The 25,284-nt window shown below is 38.2% G+C and overlaps 2 protein-coding genes and 1 long non-coding RNA gene across 4 annotated transcripts; all 3 read right to left on the reverse strand.

The window, feature by feature from the left end:
* Nucleotides 1–1,513: 1,513 nt before the first annotated feature.
* Nucleotides 1,514–2,497, reverse strand: LOC132779611 (olfactory receptor 2AP1-like). Its single transcript, XM_060783292.2, has one exon. It carries the CDS (start codon nt 2,495–2,497, stop codon nt 1,514–1,516), a length of 984 nt encoding a protein of 327 aa, XP_060639275.2.
* A 4,369-nt stretch (nt 2,498–6,866) lies between these two features.
* LOC132778051 (olfactory receptor 2AP1-like) lies at nt 6,867–15,713 on the reverse strand. 2 transcript variants are annotated; one of them, XM_060780664.2, is made up of 2 exons: nt 15,649–15,706; nt 6,867–8,029 (listed from the first exon to the last, which is right to left on the reverse strand). In XM_060780664.2, exon 2 carries the CDS (start codon nt 8,012–8,014, stop codon nt 7,028–7,030), a length of 987 nt encoding a protein of 328 aa, XP_060636647.2. In that variant the 5' UTR covers nt 8,015–8,029; nt 15,649–15,706; the 3' UTR covers nt 6,867–7,027. The 2 variants fall into 2 exon arrangements, 1 of the variants encoding a protein (XP_060636647.2); XR_010910146.1 differs by lacking the exon at nt 6,867–8,029 and adding an exon at nt 14,585–14,847 and having other exon boundaries at nt 15,649–15,713.
* Nucleotides 15,714–18,191: 2,478 nt separating this feature from the next.
* On the reverse strand, nt 18,192–22,481 carry LOC137097358 (uncharacterized). Its single transcript, XR_010910147.1, has 3 exons — nt 22,103–22,481; nt 19,468–19,614; nt 18,192–18,350 (listed from the first exon to the last, which is right to left on the reverse strand). It is a non-coding gene; the product is annotated as an uncharacterized lncRNA (long non-coding RNA).
* Nucleotides 22,482–25,284: the final 2,803 nt, after the last annotated feature.

Genomic DNA, 25,284 nt, shown 5'->3' on the forward strand with positions numbered 1-25,284 from the left:
AGCCTCCCACAAGGATGGTAACACATCAAAACATCCGGGCGTCCCCTGGGCAACGTCCTTGCAGACAGCCAATTCTCTCATACCAGAAGCAACTTGCAGTTTCTCAAGTCACTTCTGACACAACAAAAAAGCAAAAGCATTGACAAAGCCAATATAAAGGAAGGGAATTGCCTCCTAGTTGGCTACACTCTCCATGTCTATCCTTCAATGGAGCACAGACAGTCCAGTGGGGTTATAATGGTTTGGGTCCACTGAATCATCACCTTAGGTTTCCTGTCTCTGTCACCATAAAGCTCTCCCAGCAGGGGTGACAGGGACAGCAAAGCTAAGGTGATACTCCTGTAAGCCTAAAGCATTTTCAACAACAATGGACTATCTTACTACTAATGTGAAACAGATACAGAGCTTGAAGCCAACCTGGAGTGTTGCTTCTCTGGACTGGCCCCAGATTTCATTGTATGTATAGAAAATCTTTATTAATGCCCCATTCTTAGTTGGCAGTTGCAAAAAGATTTATCCCAATAACTAACAGTTAATATATAGGGAAATCCAGGTTTTGAAGTTATGTTCATACCCATTCCTTTGTAACCTGTGTTATGGTTTCAGAATACGTCACAATTATGATGCAGCCATTAGTGTTATGGTTTAAGAGTATGTCACCACTATGATGCAAGTAATATCTTCTGTGTGGATAACTAAAGGCCAGAAGGATAAAAAGACATAGTAAACAGGATTATAAAGAAGACATGATTGGGTCCAAGGGCTTTTGAGTATCTCACTCATTTTGCTATTTAGACTGAAACTCTCAAAATCTCACAACCACGGTAATCAGTGGCAATGCTTCCAAAATAAGTTTTGATAATTTTTGATAATTTTTTTAATGAAAAGAGATACTAAAATGATAAGTGTACATATTTCCATTTCATTGGTCTTCAGCTGTAGACGTTTCTCCCCTTTCTTCTTTTCCTTTTCTGTTCTCTGTCATTACTCCCCTCTCTCTTTTTAAAAAGATAACTGGATTCAATTGCTAACTTCCACATTTTGAATAGCACTATACATTTTCTGGAAAATATTATTAAATCAATAACAGGTATGGTGGTCATATTGCCCTTTCTGTAAGACATAGGAAGAAATTGTACCTGCACAATCCCAATGTACTACTTTGTCAAAGTCATAGTTCTTCATCCATGTCTTCTAATGGATCGTGCCATTTACTTTAAACTGTTCTAAGCTATTGTGCAATATTTAGCTGTCTTCATGTTTTTATGCTTGTTTGCTTTTATGGCCTGCTCCATTCTCTATGACTACATCACTAACTGGATTTCAGGTAAGAAAATTCAGTAGTTATAACTATGAAGATACAAGGACTCATAGAAGCAGTAGTAATAAACAAGTCCCACTGTATTAGTATTTTTCATCATAATCTCTTCCCCACTTACCACAAGAAGCTTCATTGTTTATCATTATGGCAAAAAAGGTTAAATAGAAATATCCAAACCATTAATTCATATTATCAAATCAACAGTTGTGGATTCCTGATTCCAGTAAGAAATGCAAGTTTTGAAGGAATTTTTTTTAGTGCTTCCTGAACATCTTTGTTTCTTAGACTATACACAAGAGGGTTGACAAGAGGAGTCAACATAGTGTACAAAAGAGAAAAAACTTTGTTTAGTTCTCTCAGGGTGCTTGTTTTTGGTACAACATAGACAATAATCAGAGTTCCATAAAAAACTGTCACCACAACCAGGTGAGAAGAACAAGTAGAGAAAGCTTTCTGCCTTCCAGAGGTTGATGGGACTCTCAAAACTGAGGTAATGATACAAACATAAGACACCCAAGTCAATAGAAAAGGTGGAAATGCACACAAAAAAGACATTATGAAAACCAAGGTGCCAATTATTCTGGTGTTGCTGCAAGACAGATTGATCACTGGGCCAAAATCACAAAAGAAGTGGTCTATCTCATTCATGCCACAGAAGACTAACTGTGACATAAAAGATATTGTTATGGTGATTGCTAGACCCCCACCTAACCAGGAGCCAACAGCCAGTTGGATACACAATTTGTCATTCATGTAGTTAGTATAGTGCAATGGTTTGCATATGGCGAGATAGCGATCAAAGGACATGGCAGCTAAGAGAAAGCATTCTGTAGTGACGAGGATGCCAAAAATATAAAATTGTGTGATGCAACCTATCAAGGAAATAGACCTGTCTCCTGTTAAAAGGCTATATAGCATTCTGGGCAGGATGACTGAGCTATAAAAAGTTTCCAAGCAAGACAGGTTTCCCAAGAAGTAATACATGGGGGTGTGAAGGTGCTGATCAGACACAATTAGAAGAATTATCAGGAGGTTCCCGCTGATGGTCAACATGTAAATCACCAAAAATAGCAGCAGTAACAGAATCTGTACTCCTTGGCCACCACTAAACCCCAGGAGAATGAATTCTGTGGTCATGGTTTTATTTACTCCATGTAGGTTTTGGTAGGGAGACATGTAGGCAAGATCTGAAATGCTGGGGGAAAAAACAAAGAATAGGAAGAGATTAATTAAAATCAGAATTGACTCAATCTGAGACATTCATAATTCATAGTCTTGGAACTGTGTGGAATGATACATTTAATCTTTGGAGTGATACTTATATACTAAAATTCAGTTAGGGTAGGGACACCTGCACATGTACCTGTGAGTATCTCTCAAATGTGTCCTTTTTTGAGGAGCTGCAGAGGATAGATATCGTCTTCCTCCCCAGGTAGTGCTCAAAACCCCTCCTTCCTTACGTTAAGGATTCCAAACTGCCTTGAATAGCTATTCTCATATGCTTCATGATAAGCAGAAAGGATCGAAGAAGCGCCTGTAACACATACCGCCATCGCCAGATGCACAATGAGTACAAAAGTGCAGATCTCAACATGGTTATCATCATTGTATGCCTAGCTATTGGGTGGGAATAGGTGCACAATCCTCCCAATAAAACTGCTTGCCACGAAACATGGGATTTCTGTTTAAGGAAGCTTTGGGGTTTTGCAGTAAGTCAGGGGTAACATTTGACTCAGCATAAAGTTCACATGTGGATATTTACACTATCCTATTGAAATGAGTTTTCAGATTAGTATTGTTAACAAATTCAGGTTTTGCACACACAAGCTTAGCTAAAGATATCTCTACACTATAGAATTCATACAGTTTGTCACCATTTTAGCTGCCATGATTCAATGCTAAGAATCATGAGAGTTATTGTTTTTAATGGTCTATTATCTCACAAAATGGGTGGTAGACTCTTGCTTGCTTGTTCACTCACCTGCCCTCAGTATATATTATTAAAACTGTTTGTTCTGGGATACCATAATACTTCCTTGTTTTTGAAAAGCGTTAGGAATACAGTTGTGATGGGGTGTGTTTTGGGTTTTTTTCCCCCAATTCAATTCAATTCAGATTTTAGTGCATCTCTGCTCCATTAGTGTAAGGCTGTGTGAATAGAGAGTGCAGTATGTTATGATCTAGATCAGATTATAAAGACCCAGGAAAGGACCCTAAAGAAACATCCAAATGTTTTGGTGTTCTTATTTCTTACAGTCAACCCTTTCTATCTATTTGTCCCGAATAAATGCACTAAAAGATTAACATTCTGTGAGTTATTCCCAAAGAGAGTAGATCCACTGACTCAACAATTGAATGATGAGTCATTACACCATGGCTTCTAAAATGTCCAGGGCACACTGAAAAATACTACTCCACCCTACTGCTTTCATACTGTAGTACTACAATAACTTACAGTGTTATTAAGTTTTGCGCTGAAGCACTTAAAATTAGATGGGTGATGGAGGACCCTGCAAGATAACCTGTTGGGAACGTAGTTAGAGCAACCTGTTACAGCTGAAATACCACCAGACTTGTAATGTTCACTTTAGTGCCCCCCTCCTATCTTTTCCCCTTCACTTCCATATCTGTTATATTAACCTGGGTTTTTAAACTTTGATTTTAAACTGTTTTCTAATCTGTTTTTTAATAACTGCTTCACTGGGGCACTGTGTTTCCCCTTCCCAGGACGCTTATGCCTTGTTTTGTGCTGGTCAGTGACCATAATAAACTTTTGTATTGTATTGTATTAGGTCAACAGAAAGGCAAATCTTGTTAATGCAATGGGTCTTCTATGCTTGGGACTAACAATGAGACACAATGTAAAATGGAGAAAAGGGGGGGGGGGAGTCAAGGATCCAAAGTAGTAGACTGACTAAGGAAAAGTCCCACTTGTAAAAAGATTTTTTTCAAAAAGAAATCACATCATTGTCAAAGGCTTTCATGGCTGGAATCACTAGGTTCTTGTGGGGGGTTTTTTCGGGCTATAGAGCCATGTTCTAGAGGCATTTCTCCTGACGTTTCGCCTGCATCTATGGCAAGCATCCTCAGAGGTAGTGAGGTCTGTTGGAATTAGGACAATCATTGTCCTAATTCCAACAGACCTCACTACCTCTGAGGATGCTTGCCATAGATGCAGGCGAAACGTCAGGAGAAATGCCTCTAGAACATGGCTCTATAGCCCGAAAAAACCCACAAGAACCTAGAAATCACATCCTTTGCTTTTTATGAAAATGACAAGGACAATGTCGATAAGTTTGAGCAATATGGTTCAAGACATGCCTTATAGATCTCACTTGTTATCACAACTTTAGGTTAAGTAGATAGCAAAACTGTATGTAGCAAAACATTAAAATCATATGATCAGAAAATTGATCCTGTTCTATAAATGTAAGTGGGGGGGGGGGGGAACTTACCTTTCAGAAGTCTCCTCAATAATAAGCAGTGTTGTAATCTTTGTCAGCAAAAATGCTGGTAGGTATTCTGTTTACATAGCTATATATTCAATCTAACAACATTTGTATTTTATATTTATATTCTCAGGGACTAAAGGTCCGCTCTGTAACCTGTTTCATCTTGGAGGAATACATAATTTCCTTTGATATTTTAGCACAGGGGAACTGTGTACTCTTTTTAACACTGTTTTTAAACTATAGCAAGAGTGCCCCTGTGAGAGACAGAATGAAAGCATTGCTTCCCCATAAGAACTTTGCCTCTCTCCCCAACCCCATTAATTTTGGTGGAACTAGATTTTCTGTGTAATAATGAGGGGAGTTATTATATTGTTCTGTAGTCTTTGATTGTTTTTTCTCTCTACTCTCTACTTACCAATAATTCCCGAAGTGGAAAGCAACAACAGTGGAGAACAACAAGATAAAGTGACAGAAGAAGTATATTCTGTCATCCTCTCCCCAACTTATGTAAAAAATAAAGAAAGGTTTATCCTCTTCTCCAGCATAGTGTTGGAACCAGTTAGATATTGTGGTTTGAGTGTGATATCAGCATTCTGGGAGAGCAGAATTTGCATCTTTATTCAGTAGGCTTGGTTGATAAAAAAAATGGTTCAAAACTCATTTCAGATGTAGGGGGCACTAGTGGTTCAATTCTAGTCACTTATGATTTTTTTTAAAAAAAATTCTAAACTTTCCAAAACTTCCAAAACTTCCAAATCACTTCATTAATGTGGATGTGCATGCTCAGTAGGGAAAAACAGCACTGGCCCTGGGGAAAATTCAGTGGATTCTCCCTCCCTCATTTTTAGATGAATCCTGATTAATCTTGCTACAGTGGTAGAACACATGAACCACTGTTAACTCACCAAATTTCATAACTTTTGACTTATCCATGGGTTTTTGATGAATTTTCAAAAATTTTATAAAAGACTTGTTTTAATAATAGAGAAAATCTGTTCCTGGTTTGAAAGTGTAATTTCCTGTTTCGTTGGCCGGTCTTTACTTTACTTTTATTTTATCATTGCTTACTGACTGTAAAGGTCTGGCTGGCTAGCTGTGCTTTGTTCATAGCAATCAGGCAAAATTAAAATGATTGGTTTTTTAAGCAGTTTATGTTCTCTTGGCTTTGCAAAAGTTGCATATTGCTTTGCTGCCTTCTTTAGACTCCTTTGTAGATTCAATCAGTTTATTTTATATTTAGATGATGACTGTTACAGGCAGCTATTTTTGGGTCCTTCAGACATTTTGGCTTATTAGCAGGTGTGCATTGTAGAACAGGTGTGCATTGTAGTTTAACAGCAAGGTCTTTTGCAATCTCTACCATTGGGGGTCTGGCCTTCCCAAACTACAGTTAAAGATGGCTTTGATTAGCCACACCCACTGCTTCCCTTTTTGCAGTGCTGGCAGAAAGAATGAGATTTTAAAATTCCTTTGCCTTTACCAAAGTGCCTTAATGGTTATGAAAATAAAAATAAACTAGGGAGACATCCAAATATTTCAAAAAAAAAAAGGTAAGTGGTTCAAATTCAGATTCCCCCTCCTCCCCCCCCCCCCCCCCCCCCCACACACACACCTTTCCGTAATGGTTGAAAACCCATATCGGATGTCCAAGTTCGTATGTTTTTTTCTGAATTTCAGTCATTGCTGAACGAACCTATCCAACCCTACTATTCAGGCAATAAAAATCCATTGGATGACCTTAAGGAAATCACATTCTCAGCCTCAGAGGAAAGCAATGACAGACCAGCTTTGGACAAATCTTGGCAAGAAAACCCCTATGATAGATTTGTCATTAATTGGATTTGACATGACCGCACTGAGTCCCTCTGGGGAGAGAGAGCAGGGTATGAAAGTTTTATTACTATTACAATGCAAACAAATTCCTTCTGGTTGGTATGAAAATTTGACATGTGATGAATACCTGTAAATTGTCTATTAAAAAGAAAACAAAATTAAATGTTGATATAAATTGGACCCTTTTAGAAAATAATATCTCCCCATTTTCCAAATGTGAATTCTAGCACAATGAAATTGAATCACAGTTTCAGCTCAAGTCTATGCAAATATTTATTAAAGCAGAATATATGAAATCTGAAGGAGAAAGGGAACCTCTTTTCCAAAAAAGAAAAGACAATATAAATATATTTTGGAAATCACAGTAGTCTCTCAAGCATACACACAAGGAAAAAAACATGCAGTGGGAACAAAGCTGGAACTAAATAAAAAAGTGTATTAACATACAGCCCTGCATGCATTCAAATGCACACAATTTAACGACAACTTTCTTGAGGGCCTCCTTAACTTCCCTATTTCTCAAACTGTATATCAGGGGGTTGAACAAAGGTGTCAGGACTGTGTAAAAAAGAGAGAAGATTTTGTTGAGGTCTCGCAGTGCATCAGTTTTGGGCAACATGTAGACAATCATTATGGTGCCGTAAAAGGTAGATACCACAATCAAGTGTGAGGAGCAGGTTGAAAAGGCTTTTTGCCTCCCACTTATGGATGGGATACTCATGATGGTAGATATGATATAAACATAAGATGCCAAAGTCAACAAGAAAGGAGGTAGAGAACATACAGCTGCTAGAAAAGTAGTTAAAAGCTTAATCATGTGTGTGTCACTGCAGGACACCTTTAATATTGGGTTGAAATCACAAAAGAAATGGTTGATTTTACCAGAGTCACAGAATTGTAACTGGCTCATTAAATATATAGTTATATTAATAGCCAATGAACCACAGATCCAAGATCCAGCTACCAGCTGGAAGCAAACTCTGTGGCTCATTAGTGCTGAATAGAGCAATGGCTTACATATAGCCACATATCTATCATAGGACATTGCCGCTAGAAGATAGCATTCAGAAGCTGCCAAGAAACCAAAAAAGTAGTATTGGGTCATGCAGGTAGTGACTGAGATGGTTCCTTGACCTCCATTGAGAAGGTTAACCAGCATCAGAGGAAGGATATTGGAGCTGTAGCAAGTCTCCAGACAGGACAGGTTACCCAGGAAGAAGTACATAGGAGTGTGGAGGTGCCGATCAACCACAACCAGCACAATAATGAGAATATTGCCAATTGTGGTCACAATATAAATCAGGAGGAAGAGGAAGAAGAGAAGAAGCCACAAGTTTCCAATATCTCCAAATCCCAGCAGTAAAAATTCAGTGAGTGCTGTTTGATTTTCCTGTTCTTTTTCGACCATAGTGGCAGTTCACACCTGCAAAGATAAATTATGTTACAAATGAATAAGAATAATTTTAATTAATTTCCCATTAATATTTTATGTTACTTAGAAAAAAGATTGAATTAAGCTGAAAGGTAGGAAAGCCCACAGTGAAAGAGGTACCCCCACACAAAGAACTTAAAAGTAATATAAAGTTGCAATCTTTGAAATAAGCTGTGGTGAACTTAGTGGGGCTTACTTTCAGAACAGATGTGCTTAGGATGGCACTGCCATTCTGTTCACTGGTCTTCTTTACCAGTGATAGCTAAGGTGCTTTGTTGTTAAAATGTAGTTACATGACTTCACTACCCACTCTTTTCTTCTTTTCATCTGCACTGAGAAAAATTAAAGCATTTTGTTGTACCCCATGAAGACCCTTACTGTTTACCCCTAGTTAAGCCTGTACAAGAGTTGATTATAAATTGTATGATTTTAACTGTATTTGTGTTTAGATTGGCTGCAGTAATGCTGGAGCAGCCTAAGTCAGAGGAGTCCTCCATGTGCGTTGCCATGGAGACTGATGCAGGAGAGAGGGAGGTGGAAGGAGCTTAGAGAGGAGAGTTTGAAAAAATGACAGTTAAAAATCAGTTAGGATTTAGGTTTAGAGGTGTGAGTAGTCCAGGTTTAGTTTCACTAGAGTCAGGAGTTAGGTTCAGAGGAGTGAGGAGTTAGGAGTTGTGAGAGAAGGAAAGGAAAGGTGGTGGAGTGACTTGTGAAGCAAAGCTTTGAGGCTTTGAAAAGCTGGGTTTGGCTATTGGAAGTTTCTCAGGCTAGTGCAGCCGAATGGTGAAACAGAGCTGGTATTCTTTTAGTCTAAGGAGAGGCTAAAGAATAGTTTACTTAGTATTTGATCTAGGGAGGATCAAACAAGGGAAACATCCCTGTATTGAAACTTTGTCTGAAACAAGTGCTCTATGTCAGAAAGATACTGTGTTACTTGAAAGAATGAACTGTTAAAGTTACAAGTATTATTCCAAGTGCAACAAGGAAAAGTTACATCTTGCAACCACACGCTGTGTACTTAATAAAATTGTTAACTTTTATATGAAGATTGCCTCAGCTCCGTCTATTCTGTGTCTAAAGTGCCATTTCTCACAATATTACAACTTACCTCACGTGGTGGCAGAAACACAGGGAAAAGTAACCAAATAAATCTACATTCTTCCCTCCAGTCACTCTACAGTATATACAGTGTAATTACTACTAAGTTATTACTTTCTTAATAAAGGAGGAGGTGCAATTGAACAGCCTCCCTTCCAACTTGATGGTAAATTTGGTTCCTAATCGGCAACCTCCATTGCAAATCGGCCAGTTCTTTTTAAAATTGGGAACTGGGGTAAAATCTCCTGAATACTGGTTCCTTTCAAATTGGTGGCAACAATAAATCATCCCTCCGCTCCCTTGCTTCTTTTCAAAGCCCTTTTTAATTAATTAATATTTTATGTACAGTTTTGGGGGGTCAAATAGCCTCTTTGCATTTGAAGCCTTGGTCACACTGCCCCTTTAAGAATTCCTTCAGGAGCGGAGCCTCAGGCAAGGCACTTTCTGTTCTTGGAAGAGTCAGCCTTTTTATGACTCGAAAATGAAGAAAAAGGAAGGCCACAAGATCTACAAAATAACATGTCCAGTCAGAGCCATATTCAAGTCCAGTTGAAGCTATATTCAAATTCAGTTGGATCTATATTCAAGTCCAGACAGAGTTAAATATTGAAACCATCTTAGAGACAGTTGACCACCATACAAGAAAGAGACAATAAGAAGAAATAAAAATTCAAGAGCCTCAGTTCATCCAGAACTGTGTGTATCTCTCAAAGGCTTTACCTCTCCTCATAAAGACTTTGTAGTGAGACTCAGGAGAAGAGAAAGTCTAAAATTCTTATTAGTTAATAAACTCTTGTTTGATTCAACTATATAGTCTCCAATCTGTTCTGTGTGCTGCCAGTTTACCTTCCAAGCAGTTAAAATAGTGTGGGGGCAGGTTGGATCCATGATTGATTTGTTGTCTTGACTTTACTGTGGTCTATATTCTACTAGGTTAAAAGAAAATCTGGTCATAATATTTCATTGGTAGAATGCATAACTGGAAAGGAAAAATACATGCTCCCTTTCCTATGTAACTCTGGTTTTCATGGCACAATCAGTGGAAAACAAATATATATATTCCTATAGCATTCTCAGTGGAATACTGGATTTTGCCCATTTTCTAGTAAAAAAATAATGTGCAAAAATAAGGGACTATATTTAGAACTTTTACCCTAGAAATACCTTAGTACTAGTAATGCAGAAATCTAATGTAAATACATGTAGAAATTCACATTGACATAGAAATTAAGCTATTTGTCTTTCCCCTCTTCCTGTTTTTAACAGCTAGATACAAAACTGCAATTAAAATGAAAATGGGAATCACACCTTGTAATTTGTATTTCATATCATTGAAACTTTCAGGTACATTGGGACATAACTACCCCAGATTGGAACTAGTTGGTGCTACTAGGTATTATTATTATTATTATTATTATTATTATTATTATTATTTCAAACATTTGTACCCCATCCTTCTCAATCCCCAAGAGGGGTCTCAGGGTGGCTTACAATGGCAGCAATTTGATGCCAACAATATACAAACACGTTACAATACAACATGACATAGTAGATAAAACATTAAGTTAACCTTGTCAATGTGCTAGACCAATAATTATGTTTTTTCAAAGATCAATCAGAGTTGGCCAGGCAAGGTTGACAAATCTGAAATACAGCAGCCAGTTTCTGTGGTATCTTATTTCTTTCACTTGGCTTTTTCCATTCTGTTTCCATTATCTATATCAATAGATCTAGTCCCACATAGTACATCAACTTTATTTCTAGCATATCAGGAGAAATGGATAGAAGAAACCTGTTCCTGACAGTCAGTGCAAAACATGAGGGAATATTCAAAACTGTATTTCCTTTATCTGCAATCTAAAGTGATACCATGAAGGATTTCAATACCACAATCAAATTAATGTGTAGAATGGCTCTGTGATCTCCCTGTAAAAAATATGAAATCCTAAAAGTTTCGTGAAAGGATGAGCAATGACTCTACAATAGAAAACATACAACCCTGTCATGTCCAGAATGCAATGGCCACGACCCTTTGAAACCCTGGTAAGCAACTGCTAATCCACGTGTACAATGCTGAACTAGATGGTTTGAGAACTAACAGCACATTCCTACATATGTCTACTTAGAAATACATTCATTTTATTTCAATATAGTTTATTCACTAAATGAAAGAGGGTTATATTTATAGAATACTATCTTCCCCTCCTTCTTTAGAATTCCTACTGTATCTTGCTATATATTCATGTTCTCATAATCAAGTTTCTCACCTCCAATTCTGTAGTAAAATTGCCATTTCAGCTGAATAACAAAGATAGCATATTCAGAATGAATGTAGTGATATAGTGCTATGAGAAATGCTCTTCCAGTAGAAATCTGAAGTTTCCATATATTCTTTGTTTTCACGTGGCCTTCATTATTTAGCCTAGCCTAACATTTTTCCTTGAACCTCTTGAAGCATGTTGTGTGTGTATAAATGTACACTTCTCTGAAATTCTTCGATCGAAGCAATATGTAAATATTTATGAATGAATGAATGCTACAGTGGAGTGAATCTATTCTGAATTTGAGAAAGAATTTTAGAAGACCTATCCACAGTGCTGAACCCAAATTAGATTCAGCACCTTGGAAAACTGCTGACAACTTTGTAAAATAGGACAAACTAGCACGTATCGGCTAGTGCAAGATTATCCAGTAAACCTTTATTGCTAAATACAGTTTTCAGCTCAGCTTCTCACATAAAACACTCTAGTTATAACATATTGGATCTCAGGCTAAATATCTTCATCCATCCTGTCTCCTCCCAAGACTGATTTTTACATATGAGGATGAGACTGAAAATAAGATACAAGCAGATATAGATAACCCACTACTTTATCATTCCTCAAAAATAATTTGATTCTATATTATATTCACCTTTTAAATCATCTCTACTATAAATAATCTCTACTATTATAAAGAGACAGTGGTGCTAGAATTCCATTTACCCGTTCAGCTATGTCTTTCTTTGGAACGAGGACTTCATCCTTTCACCTCATCTTCTTTATGACTTCAGTTCATTCTTAACCAAATGTGTTATCAACTTCATGGTCTTTGATATTTCATCAGAATGAACCTTCTCCCTTGTATTATGCCTTCCCATGGGGAGATCACAGTCTCCTTAGACGTAGGTTGTTTTTAATGCACCAAGGTTAATTTTATCTTTTGATATTCTTATTTTAAAAGTACAGTAGCAGGCTTCCAAAATAACTCATTAAAATGGGTGTTAGCAATAATGGAAACTGTTGTTACTCTTTTATTTCTACTACAACCCAAATCACTAGAAGGGATTTTTCTGAAGACCATTAAAATATGGGAGATGGATGTCAAATTGTTTTTACACGTAAAAAGTGAACTACTCTAGCATGGTGTAGTGGACTATGACTCTGGCAATCAGGTTTGAGATCCCCACTCAGCTGTAGAAACTGGGTGTACAGTACCCACAAATAAAAATCTCTCAAGAGTTGTCAACTTTCATGGTTGTATATTAAACATTAGCCTTCTGTTTTAAACGATAAGCATTTATTCGCTTATTAACATCAAAACTGATATGGGTCATATTCAAACTCACCATTGTCAATCTCAAGTATTAAATGAACTGCTTTTTGTACATTTTTAAAAGATCTGTTACAAAAGCTAACCTTCTACCCTCCATTTCTTGTAATAGCAATGGAATTATATTCATTTCACCAAATTTCAGTGGTCCTAAGATTAGAAATGGAAGCTCTTACTGTTTTGGATATAAAAAATGTTTAGGCCAATGACAGATCTTTGAATAAAGCAGCACTGAAAACAGATACTATTCTTGAGGTTGCATCATCAGGTTAATAACCAGTACACTTCTGCATTTGTATAGAATCCCTATCTGTTTCTGTTTGTTTGATTAGCTTTCATTTTTTAGCGCCTTCCAAAAACGGGCACCTTTCTGAATGAGCATTTTCATTCCATATCAAAAATATGTTAATTTTTGGTATATTGGTGACAATGGGTGGGCTTCCCCAGGTTCCCCTTCCCCTCAGTGTTAGGGATAGAGGGGTGAAAATCACCAAACAAGGAGGGCACATCTACCACTCTTAGCCCACCAAGTTTTATAATGTTTGGGTCATCCCCTGATTTTTAGGGATATTTTTCTATAACTAAAATCTTAAAAACATCCCCCTTTTCTCCCCTCTGGTCTTGCCCTCTAACTTATCTAGGAGGAGGAGCAGGAGTGAGGCAGGGCAGGGCACCATTCCTTCTTGCCAAATGTCAAAGATGCTCCACACACCACACACACAGCCCAGTGTCCAGACCCACTATTTCATTTCTTCTTTAACTGACGGCAATTCCGGTGGGAGGTATTTCCCTCCCTTTCTCATCATTTTTGGCAATGGCATGGTTTGTCCTTATATCCTTCATTACGACTTGTATCAAAACCATCAAAGTTACTTAAGATACCACTTTTCCTGTGATGCTTTCCCCTCCTTCTTCAGACATGGCTTGAGATGCCACTATTTCCTAGATGTTTTCCCATCCATCTGCAGAAGAGAACTGAGTTTAAAGACAGAGCTTAAGATACCACTATTTCTGTGATGTTTTCCCCTCTGTCTGCAGAACAGCGGTGGGTGAGGTAGACAGCAAGTGAGACAGATGGCATTCTTCTCCCCCGATTGGCCCAACAGGCAGGGCTCCGGGGGAAATAGCAATTTTCCATGGGCCGCATGAGGAGCTCCATGTGGTCTGAAAAGCAGGCAAGGAAACGGTACCCGCTCCCATTTTCTTTCATACTGAGCTTATTTTTGTTCCGAGGGAGAACTTCCCATTTCATGCTCCCACCCAAAATAAAAGGAAAGAAGGAACATATGAAATGGGAGAAATGGGTACTACCCAGACCTCTATACTCAGAATATTCTTCTTTCCAAACTGGCTCTTTTCATGAATGGTTTGAGCCCTCTTCTCATGAGGAAATCCCCCCTGGGCACACAGAAAACTGGGCAACTGGCAGGCGTGAACAGACAGCAATCTGGCACCATGAGATACAGAGCCAACCTTAAGAAATGGGGCCATAAAGAGGAGTGCATCATATGCGAGTGTGGAGAAGAGCAAACCACAGACCACCTATTACAATTCAACCTGAGCCCTGCCACATACACAATGGAGGACCTTCTTAAAGCAACACAAGAGGCACTCCAAGTGGCCAGCTACTGGTCAAAGAACAATTACTATAATGCCAAGTTTTTTAAACTTTGGTTTTTTGAAAATACATTGCAACTGTACCCTCGGTTCGCTTCTGATATGACAAATAAATAAACAGCTAACTATATTATACAACCCAGCAATGGTTACTATATTATGGCTGTAATTCAGCTCTCGTGTTTACTTGAAAGTAAGACTCTTTCGGTATAAAATAAATTATTTTTAATTGCAGTTTAAAATATGCAGCTAAAGTCAGCAATGTTTATGGTGGCTCTTGTTCTTTATTATGTCAAAGTCTGTGAAACAAAAAGACCAAAAAATCAAAACAAAACTGTTAAAATAAATGTTCCACCCAGGTATCTGGGAATGAACTTCTGAAAAATAAGGCAAAATGTTAAATCATCATTTCTGGATCTCTTCCATGATCTTTGTCCTTAATTGGACCCTTTTCCTGGATGGATGTTAACTTTTCACATCTGCTGTTTGTGTCCTGTTTGAAGCTATGGGATGATAAAGAATTGCAATAGAGAGAAAATGAAAACATTGTAAATGTTTATTTGTTTAGTCAGTCTATAAAATCCAAGAAGCAAAGGCATAGCAAAGAAATGCTGATGCATGGTTTTTAAAGGGGGAGGGGGCTTGTTGCCTGCTGAAGCAGAAGTATGGTATACATTTTTCACCAAGGCTTCTGGGTCTTCTTCTAATCCTGATTCCCAGTAGGGCTATGACCCAAGAAACATTTATCACCTGCACTCTTCCCATTCTCACTCATGGTAAATTATTAGACTACTGCTCCAATATAGGAGAAGGCTCAAAGTATCCTGAATTGGCAGAGACATTCCAAATTAATCCTCTTATTGTTCCACTTTTCAGTTGCTTTTAAAATGCTCCCGTTTCTCTTTCCTCCTCCTTTCTTTGTCCTCAGTTTACTTCAGTATCCAGAAAATCTCAATTAATTTGTGGGTGGAGAGAGAAAAAGTCAGAATCTTGCCTCTCCTGGTAGGTCCTTTCCAAACGTTTTGCAAATATCAGCATATAATGCTTTTGAAAACTTGAGTATCGAAGCAACCAGTGGATCCTAAATCAATGGAGGATTACCTTTGCTTTTCACTGAGAGTTAGAACATTTAACATGTCTGAGTTCACCACATGAATTTCCATGGCTAAACAAGTATTCAAAATCTTGTTCACCAGCACCATAATCCAATCCTCAAACCACTACACCACATTGGATTTCCAATATTGCTGGCTCTGTCAAGTTTCATGCACCTATTTATTTGCTAGAACAAAATATGTTCTTACCTGAAGGGTCACAGTTAATCCTTTCTTAAGTTGCATCATGACTTGGCTTCTCGATAAGAACTAAAAGATCAAGAAGAAGAAGAATGAAGAAAAGGGATGTAGAGTAAATATCCAAGGTAAAAGAGTTCCTTAGATATAACACAGCACCCAATCAATAGATTGTTATCAGACACAAAAGATAAAACCAACTCTCAGACTTTTAAGGCCCAAACTAGTTAAGACTTCAAACTTTAGTAGTTGGGACTTGATGCAATGTGAAACCTATAATGCTGAATGTGACAGACCATGCATCTATTATGGAGTGGCACATAGTTGAAAAACCTTCTCTTTTAAATCAAGATGGTTAGAGGGTAGAAATGCTACAGAGGTTGATCTGTTGTGAACATAGCTGGCACCCATGTTTCATGCTCTGTGCTCTACAGAATCTGGCAAGCAAAGTGAGTAGCATGTACGGGAGATATATAAAAACTTTATGCCATCTGCATGCAGACGACGTTCAACTCCATTGCTACTTTCCACTTGCTACTAAGGAGGTTGTTCAGGTCTTGAACCGGTGCATGGCAGCTGTGATGGTCTGGATGAGAGCGAACAAATTGAAACTGAATCCAGAGAAGACAAAGACCCTCCTGGTCAGTCGCAAGGCCAAGCAGAGTATGGGATCCAATTAGTAAAGTTGATTGATTAGTCCACTGACAATATCAACATTAAAAGACAAAAACAAGAAAAAACACAAATAGATACTAATCACTGTCCTAAAACTCCTGTAATAGTGAACATACATTAAAAGGCAATTAAAACTTGATTAATTTAAAAGTTAAAGATAATTTAAAATATCATCATTAAAGTGCCAAGGTAAAACTTCATACCACAGAAAGTAAGGATGAAGGTTAAAACAAAGGTTAAAACAGACCAGCTATTACACAATCCCAATCCAGTTCAGATATCTGCATCACCCCTACAGTTTACCCCAATCGCCTCCAAATGCACAGTTCTCAGCTGCATTACTTTATGCAGAAAAGGGGCCATTTGGTGTATTATCTTAGCATTATGGTCAGCCATTTAAAATGTAGCTTTGATATGGGGATCCCAGTGAGTCTTCTGTGTAATGAATGGTCCGAGGTATTGATATCTTCCTTTCTTGTACAACAGAAAAAAACAGTACATGTGTAATATCCTCTACCTCTGTCGCCCCACAGATACAGAAAATGTTTGTTATATGGAACCTGATTAAACCTTCCATGTTTAACCATTGTATCTGTCTGTTCAAATCTGCTTCTAGTGAATACCCTCCTGAAATATTTAGGCATTTCTGTCTTTAGGTGTTCGGCTGTTTGAAAAGTGTGTTTGAAGCGACTTAGCCATTTCCGTGAACCAGCTTTACTAGTTCTTTAAGGAGATTTGGATATAGAATTGGGAGTCAAAACCTTTAAACCAAAGAATTGGGTCCAAAAGAGCTTCCTCCTGTGACTTTAATGCCAAACTTGCTTTGACCTGTAATTAGGTGATGAGTGCTATGACTATGCCATTTTATTGCTTCTCTTAATGATATAGGACTATTTCAGTTTCTTCATTTTAAAATGATGTTGCAGAGCTGGTTTGAGGGCAAAATAATATGTGAAGTTTCAATTATAATTCATTTTCCCCAACAAAATGCATGAAAAATGTCTGGGGGCTTTCTAGCGGCTCATCTACAAGGACACTTTGCCCTAAACCAGGAGAGAATAAACTCCATGGCATTCACATGATGCACAGAACTGGCTCACCTTCAACACTGGGCAATGCTGCTTAACATAGTCTAGCCACAGATCAGGCAAAGTCAGGGAATGCCCAGAGCTTCCCTAAAGCTCTAGTGCTTCCATGCATTTTGGGGCATTGTGAACAGTTGGGCCAGTTAAGAGACTATCACAGAAAAACCATGAGTCTTTGGGTTGATGATAGACATAATGAAGTCCAACCTGCAGAATTCTTATTCTACACCATGTGTAATCTGATCCATTTTCACTGAAGGTGGTTCAGATATTTGCACATATGTTGGATTTTGTGCAAATAATAGCAACTTGAGTGTATGGGTCTTTATAGGCAGCATTACACCTGTTTTATCATTTCTACTCTGATAAGAAACTGAATAGTGCTATTATTATTCACCAACAATGAGAAAAATGGTTTTGTATAATGACCTTTTACTGATCCCAAACTGGATTTATAAATGTCTAGTCATTGTAAAGTACATGTTGTTTGTTGTTGAAATGTATATGACTCCTAGGATATATCTCCACTGTATAATTAATGCAGTTTGATACTACTTTAACTGCCATGTTAAAGTAGTATCAAACTACTTTGGTCTGTGGTCTGATGAGGCACCAGTACTGTTTGGCAGAGAAGGCCAAAGTCCTTGTAAAACTACAACTCCAATGATTCCATAAGCCATGGCACTTAAATTGGCAACAAACAGTATTACTTCTGTAATGCGGATTTACCACTAGTTAAAAAGAACAAAACCCCTATACCTAGAAACCGAGAGTCACAGCCATGCTTACTGGTATCTGCGCAGTAGCTCCATTTTCTGTCTGTATCATAGTTGTTTGTTGTAGCACACCAGAACATCCGTGGCCTCACATGCTCATCTGTGCAGGTATAAAACTTCCGTCCCTTATAAACAAAAGGGAACACACAGGGTTGTCCATCTGTGTTCCCACCATGTTCTGTTTAAATACAAGAGGCACAGAACAGGTGAGAGTCACAATCCAATATGAACACCTTTAAGCAAACATGGAGTCGTTTCTTTTGAACAAGCGATATAGGCTGAAATTAGGAACCCCTCCCACTGTCCCAGTGACAGCAGAGACTGTCAATCTTCCCTCCTAATCCCTTCAATGTCCATTTTAGCTTTTCCACGTTTCTGCCTGCATGAAGAAAGTAATCAGTATTTGGAGGAGTTACAGGTTTGGTTAAACATCAACACCGGGATAGGAAATGTCACATAAAGCTCCCTAAAGATAATGGGGATTTTGAAACTGAGTTGCCATTAGGAGCAGTGACTTTTCCTCCCAATAATAATCCAATGGTTCTGAAGTTTGGGAGAAAAAGCGCTGTCTAGGGAGAGAGTTTGGCTTCAGCTCTCACTGATTACTCCTATGATGAGAGGTTCCTCCATTGTTGGCACAAGCATTAGAATACAAATAATTTTGACACAGTAGACTCTCCACTTTTGGAGAGGTTAGTGAGCACAAGACACCCCTGAAAATGGGGGAAATGCAAATAAAAAAATACTACAGTCTGCTTTCCACATTTACAAGTTTAACTTTAGTTAATTTGATTAGTGTATTTTCTCTAGGGATCTCTGGGTCCTCCAATATGTTTTATAATCAACTTGCAATGGAGGTTGACCATGGAATTGTGCTATAGAACCAGATATTGCTACAGAGAACATTTCTCTTGCCATTTGTAGCATGCTTTTTGTGGTTACCTCCCAGTGAAAGTTGACAACTGAGTTATGCAGGAGAACCTACAGATTCCTAGGAAATGATTTTAAAAGTGGCTTTTTATTTACAGTTTGTCTGTTTTGCAGCAGTCCTGTGCCCCTAACCCCAGCAAATGTAGAGGGCCTGATGTATTTCTTTTTACTGCAGTGGCACTTCTCTAGGAATCCCTAGGTTCTACGATGCAGTCCTATACTACAATCCTACTATACAAGATTATAGCACTCCTACTATGTAAGATTATAGCATTATGATTCCACTTGAATTGTAATAGCAACATTGTATGAATGTTTGTTCCTATTCGTTCCAGTTTTCAAACTAATGAATAATATCCTCTTACCTTTCTCATAACAAGGTTTCCACCAGTGCCCTTTGTCATAGTTACTTGTAGTAGCACACCATAGCTGGTCTGTTCTGGATCCATCCTTGGTGCAGGTTGGGTATGTTTTGTTTTTATAGATAAAAGGGAAGACACAGGCAGAAAAGTCTGAAGGAACACAAGAGAACAATCAGAAAAACAAGCAAAAGATTCGTGATTTTAGTGTAAAAAATCAGAATAGTAAACTGAATAGTAATTCAGTTTACTATTATGTTTCTTAATCTACAAAAATTGTAGGGCTATGCAGAAATTTGTGGGATGACCCATTTTTAAATAATCAGTCATCAAGTTTGAGAAATGCATGCAAAATTTAGAAAGATTTTTTTCTGAAGGACAAACACATGAAGAGAGATACACATACATACTAGGCCTGGGCGGTTTCGTTCGTTAATTTTGTAATTCGTTAAATATGCGTTATTTTTAGCAATTACAAAACTATTACAAAACATATTTTCAAACCCGGAAGTGTTTTTAAATATCGAAACGGCATCCTCCATCTTTTTTACGGGCTTCCGCCCGTTTCGGAAATGACGTTTTAGGGATGGAGGATGCTGGGTGCGCCGGGAGCCAATCCGGTGCTCCCAAGCACCGTGGCTCATTGTTATTGGGTGGGCTGCCCTTTAAAAGCAGCTCCGCGTGGCCGCAGTGCTCATTGCGAAGGCGAGGAGACGGGAGGTGCGGGAGGGAGGCTTGGCTCTTGGCTGCTTGCTTGCATTCATTCATTCATTCATTCATTGCTTGCTTGCTTGCATTCATTCATTCATTCATTCATTGCTGGGAGCAGCGGGGAGGCTTTGCCCTGTTTTCGCCCCACAACAGGGTAGGGCAAGCATTTTGTTAATTTTCCATTTTTAAATATTTCTGAAAAAATATCTTTCTTTTATTCTTAAAAAAATTAAAAAAATATTCTAAAAAAAGAAAAGACCCTTGTGTGCCTGTGTGTGTGAGTTTGTCCCTGTCCTGTGGCTGTGTTCGCTCCACAACAGGGCAAGCATTGTTAATTTTCCATTTTTAAATATTTCTGAAAAAATATCTTTCTTTTATTCTTAAAAAAATTTAAAAAATATTCTAAAAAAAGAAAAGACCCTTGTGTGCCTGTGTGTGTGAGTTTGTCCCTGTCCTGTGGCTGTGTTCGCTCCACAACAGGGCAAGCGTTGTTAATTTTCCATTTTTAAATATTTCTGAAAAATATCTTTCTTTTATTCTTAAAAAAAATTTTTTAAAAAATTAAAAAACGAAATTAACAAAATTAACAAAATTTTGTAAATACTGAACTTTTTCAAAGGAAAATTTTGTAATTATTTTAAATATCGAAACGCAAAACCCCCCCAAATACAAATCGATTTTAGAAACAAATTTTTGCGTTGTTACCCAGACCTAATACATACCCACCAAAAAAAAATCCTTATTGAATCTTTTGAAGGTTTATTTGTAAGCCCAAGCTTCATGAGATTTGGGTGAGGCTGTAATTATTTTTGAATATAATGACAAATTATTTAATAATAGCAACAACAACAAGAACAACAGTTTTATTTTTGTATCCCGCTACTATCTCCCTGAAGAGACTCAGGGCGGTTTACATGGGAACCGTGCCCAGTCAAACACAATTAAAACATGGAACAATAAAACAATAAAATACATGTAAAAACATCATAAAACATAACCATCATAATCAACAATCAGTAGTCGAGCACAACGAGCATGTTCAGAACTAAAGGGTGAGGCAAGGGCTTGTGTGATACAACTGCCAGGACGGGCTGATAGTAAGATGCAAGAGCCAGGTGACTGATAGTGCTAGAGGGGTCAGATCAATCAGTATAGTACACTACAAGGGGAGAGATAGTAATAAAGTGCAAGGGCCCAGTATTAAATTATAGCTGAGAGGACATATCATCTAGTGAACTGGAGTAATCAAAAGCACACTGGAACATCCAAGTCTTTAGGTATTTATGGAAAATTATTTTTTCTGATCAAAGCAAAATAGAATAGCACTTTTCTTTCATTAATAATCTGTATGCTACATAAAATGTGTCAAAAGCACCAAGAGCTATACCAACTACCAAAAATAATAAAGTATAATGAATGTTTCATTCAGATTATATAAAGTACTTCTCTCAATTTCAAATAAGGGCTCTTCCACACAGCCATATAACCCAGAACACTAAGGCAGAAAATCCCAAAATATCTGCTTTGAACTGGGTTATCTGAGTCCACACTGCCATATATTCCAGTTCAAAGCAGATAATGTGGGATTTTATTCAGCTGTCTGGAAGGGGCCTAAGTAACTATATCAGTTTTAATTCCAAAGGGACTGGATTATCACAAAACCCACAAGAGACTTTCCTTTTTTTTCCTGCCAAATCAACAAGCCACTTTCTCTCTGTTTTATTTAGTCTGCAGACAGCAATCCTAAACACATTTGTGAGAAAGTAATGCCAGTTCAACAGGACAATACTGACTTCTGTGTAAATATGTATAGGCTTGTATGTTTGCAAGTGCTTCTGCTCTTGCAACAGACAAGATCTAAAAAAAGTAGGAAATGGAGAAAGTTAGCCCTTTTGCAAGGTGTTCTGGAAGCAGAAAGAAATGCTCTTACCTAAAAATGCCGCACTGAAAGGCATCATCAGCCAAAGACAAATGAGGAGGTGGGAGAAGGACCCCATAGTTGCCAATCACTCCACAGTCTGAAAGAGTCCGCGTACTTCCTCATGTTGTTTTTCTGGAATGACTGCCATACACCTTTCATTACAGATTGCGACATCCTCTTCCTCATGCTCGTATATAATTGTGGTATTTACATCAGCCAACATAACCTCAGCTACTACATATTGAGACAAGAGAAACAAGAGGCGTGACTGTTCCAAGCACCACTTCAGCTCTGTTGAGTTCAAGCACGGCAATTTTGTTCTACATTTTAACCACAATTCTGTCCCTTTACAGTATTGTAAAGGTTTTCCCCACTCTGAACTCTTTTGAAATTGCTACAAACTACTGAATCACATTTGGGTTATGATTCATTGCCAAATCTCAGAGGTAATGGCTTAATTACCTAACCTCTATATCATTTCAAATGGATCACACCTCCCAAAGTCATGTCTTTCTGACAAACCTGTTCTCCACTCTCATCCAACTTCCAACACCTATGAAAACTATTAGCCAAAATGTAGCTAAGATGCTGAATATTTATGAGGCACAATGACAGTAGGTTGGATATCCCTTATCCCCAGAAATGTTACAGATTTTGAAATATTGGGGGGGGGGGGAGGTCAAAATACTTGAATTTGCATATGTGTGCATAATGACATATCTTGGAGATGGGAACACAACATCCAATTACATTTCATATACACATCGCATGAAAGTAATAGTGAAATATTTGTAATAATGTGTAATAACCTAGTTGTGTGATAAGCAACACCCTCTTCTTCAGTTTGTTTTCAGCTTTTGGGGAACCTAAGGTGAGTTTATCATAGAGTTATCTGAGGGTAAAAGTGTGTGACTTGCCCAAGTAGGTTTTCATGGCTGAACAGAATCATGGTCCAACACTAAAGATACAAAGATCATCTTCTGTTTTCAATCCAGAAACCCTACATAGATAGTGAAATCTAGGCACCTGAATGCCAACATAGATCTTGCCTCTAGTCTCTCGGTGTGTCACATGAAAACTGCTCCGCCCCCACAAACAAACTAGTGCTGTTCAGGTGTAGGTACTGTTATAACTTTTATAATTTGCATAATTTGTTGCCACTAAAATGGATAAGTTTCTAATCAAGAAAATCTATTGACAATGTTTGTGATGAATGACATAGAGCAGCTGTACACAAAAATCAACAGTATTTTTTAAAAAAACACCAAACCAAATAGCAAAGAATTTGAGGTTTGAGCTAAGTATTTGCACATTTGGCTGAGATATGGCACCAGAAGATGAAGTTCTTTAAAGTTCACTCCTTTCTCTCTGCTGAGACATTCTGGAATAATGTGCTATCTGGTAAACTTTACTGGTTTACCCCTCCCTTCTGACCTCCATCTCTGCCATGGAGTCCCTGGTGGCACAGTGGGTTAAACCCTTGTACCGGCAGGACTGCTGACCAACAGGTCAGTGGTTTAAATCCAGGGAGAGCGGGTTGCTCCCTCTATCAGCTCCAGCTCCCCATGCGGGGACATGAGAGAAGCCTCCCACAAGGATGGTAAACATCAATCATCCGGGTGTCCCTGGGCAGCGTCCTTGCAGGCGGCCCATTCTCTCACACCAGAAGCAACTTTTTCAAGTTATTCCGGACCCGGAAAAAAATCTACCATGAAGTCCAACGTTCAGATCAACTGATCTGAAGGGTTGGGTTAGCGGTTTCTAGTAGATACTTCTTAGTACATGATTGAATATCAAATTCAAGAATTTCTTTGTATAAATCCAGAATAATTATAGTGACACGAAACTGATAACTGAGCTATGCAATAAACGAATAGTGTCCATTTCCCAACTGGTGTTAAATTTGGCATTCCTGACCACTCAAAAAAATTATGCAGAAATAAAAATTTCACATCAAAGTTTCCAGCCACTTGTATGAATTTTAGTTATTTCCAAAGCAACATAAATGGTGCAGGTGCATTCACAGTCCTTTGCTTCTTTGAATGTTGGGCAAACCAAATGTTACACTGCAGGAAAAGAAATTCAGGCTTACTGAAGCTGCAACCTTTGTCAGCTAGACTGTTGTGCAAATCAAATGTAATGCAGCAAGAAAAGAAACTCAAGAGTGGCTGGAGGTGCATCCTTACATGTTTGACTATTGCACAGTTCAACTGCTATATGGTAGGAAAAGAAATCTATGTGAACTGAAGCTAAACCTTTGCCAGTTTGTATGTTATGCAATTTCCTTTCTGTAAGGATAGCTGAGTTTTTCATTTCAGTGCCAAAAGCTACATTTTTCAAAAGCTATGCAGTTTTTTTGGCAAGCTGTACAGCTTTCATAAAAAAGCTGGACCTTTTTTGTCTTTGGGGAAAGGAGGTTCCAGAGTGTCCTGAAACTGGAAATCAGAAAAAAAAAAACAAGATTGACCACACAGATCTGCCTGTTGGAAAAACAAAACCTCAGTCATTGTTCTGCCTATTTTTTATGAGAACAACTGTTTCTATCTTTCAGTGTGTTACTTAACCAAAGAGTGAAAAAAACAATTGGGTTGTTGTGAGTTTTCCAGGCTGTATGGCCATGTTCCAGAAGCATTCTCTCCTGATGTTTCACCTGCATTTATGGCAGGCATCCTCAGAGGTTGTGAGGTCTTTCCTTTCTACATTCTCTTCTTCCTTCTTTCGGTACCTTTTTCTTTCCTTTCTTCTCTCCTTCCTTCCTTCCCTCTTTCCTTCCCTCCTTCCTTCTTTCCCTCCCTCCTTCCCTCTTTCCTTCCTTCCCCCTTTCCCCCTTTCCCTCCCTTTTTTCCCTCCCTTTCTTCTCTCCTTCCTTCCTGTCTGTTCTCCAACATCAATCTAATCCAACATTCATCCATATGTGTGTGTGTGTGTGTACGTGCGTGTGCGTGTGTCTACACTGCCATATAATCCAATCCTAAGTAGATAATCTGGAAAACTAGGAAAAATGTGGTTTATATATCTGTGGAATGTCCAGGGTGGGAGAAAGAACTCTTGTCTGTTTGAGGTAGGTGTGAATGTTTCAATTGGCCACCTCGATTGGCATATAACAAGTAACAACTGTATTCCCTTTTGGTCATGAGGGGTGTCTCTTACCAATTTGAATGCATATTTATCTCCAAATCTCTATGCTACAT

This window comes from Anolis sagrei, chromosome 6 (genome assembly GCF_037176765.1).
Source record: "Anolis sagrei isolate rAnoSag1 chromosome 6, rAnoSag1.mat, whole genome shotgun sequence".
NCBI lineage: Eukaryota > Metazoa > Chordata > Lepidosauria > Squamata > Dactyloidae > Anolis > Anolis sagrei.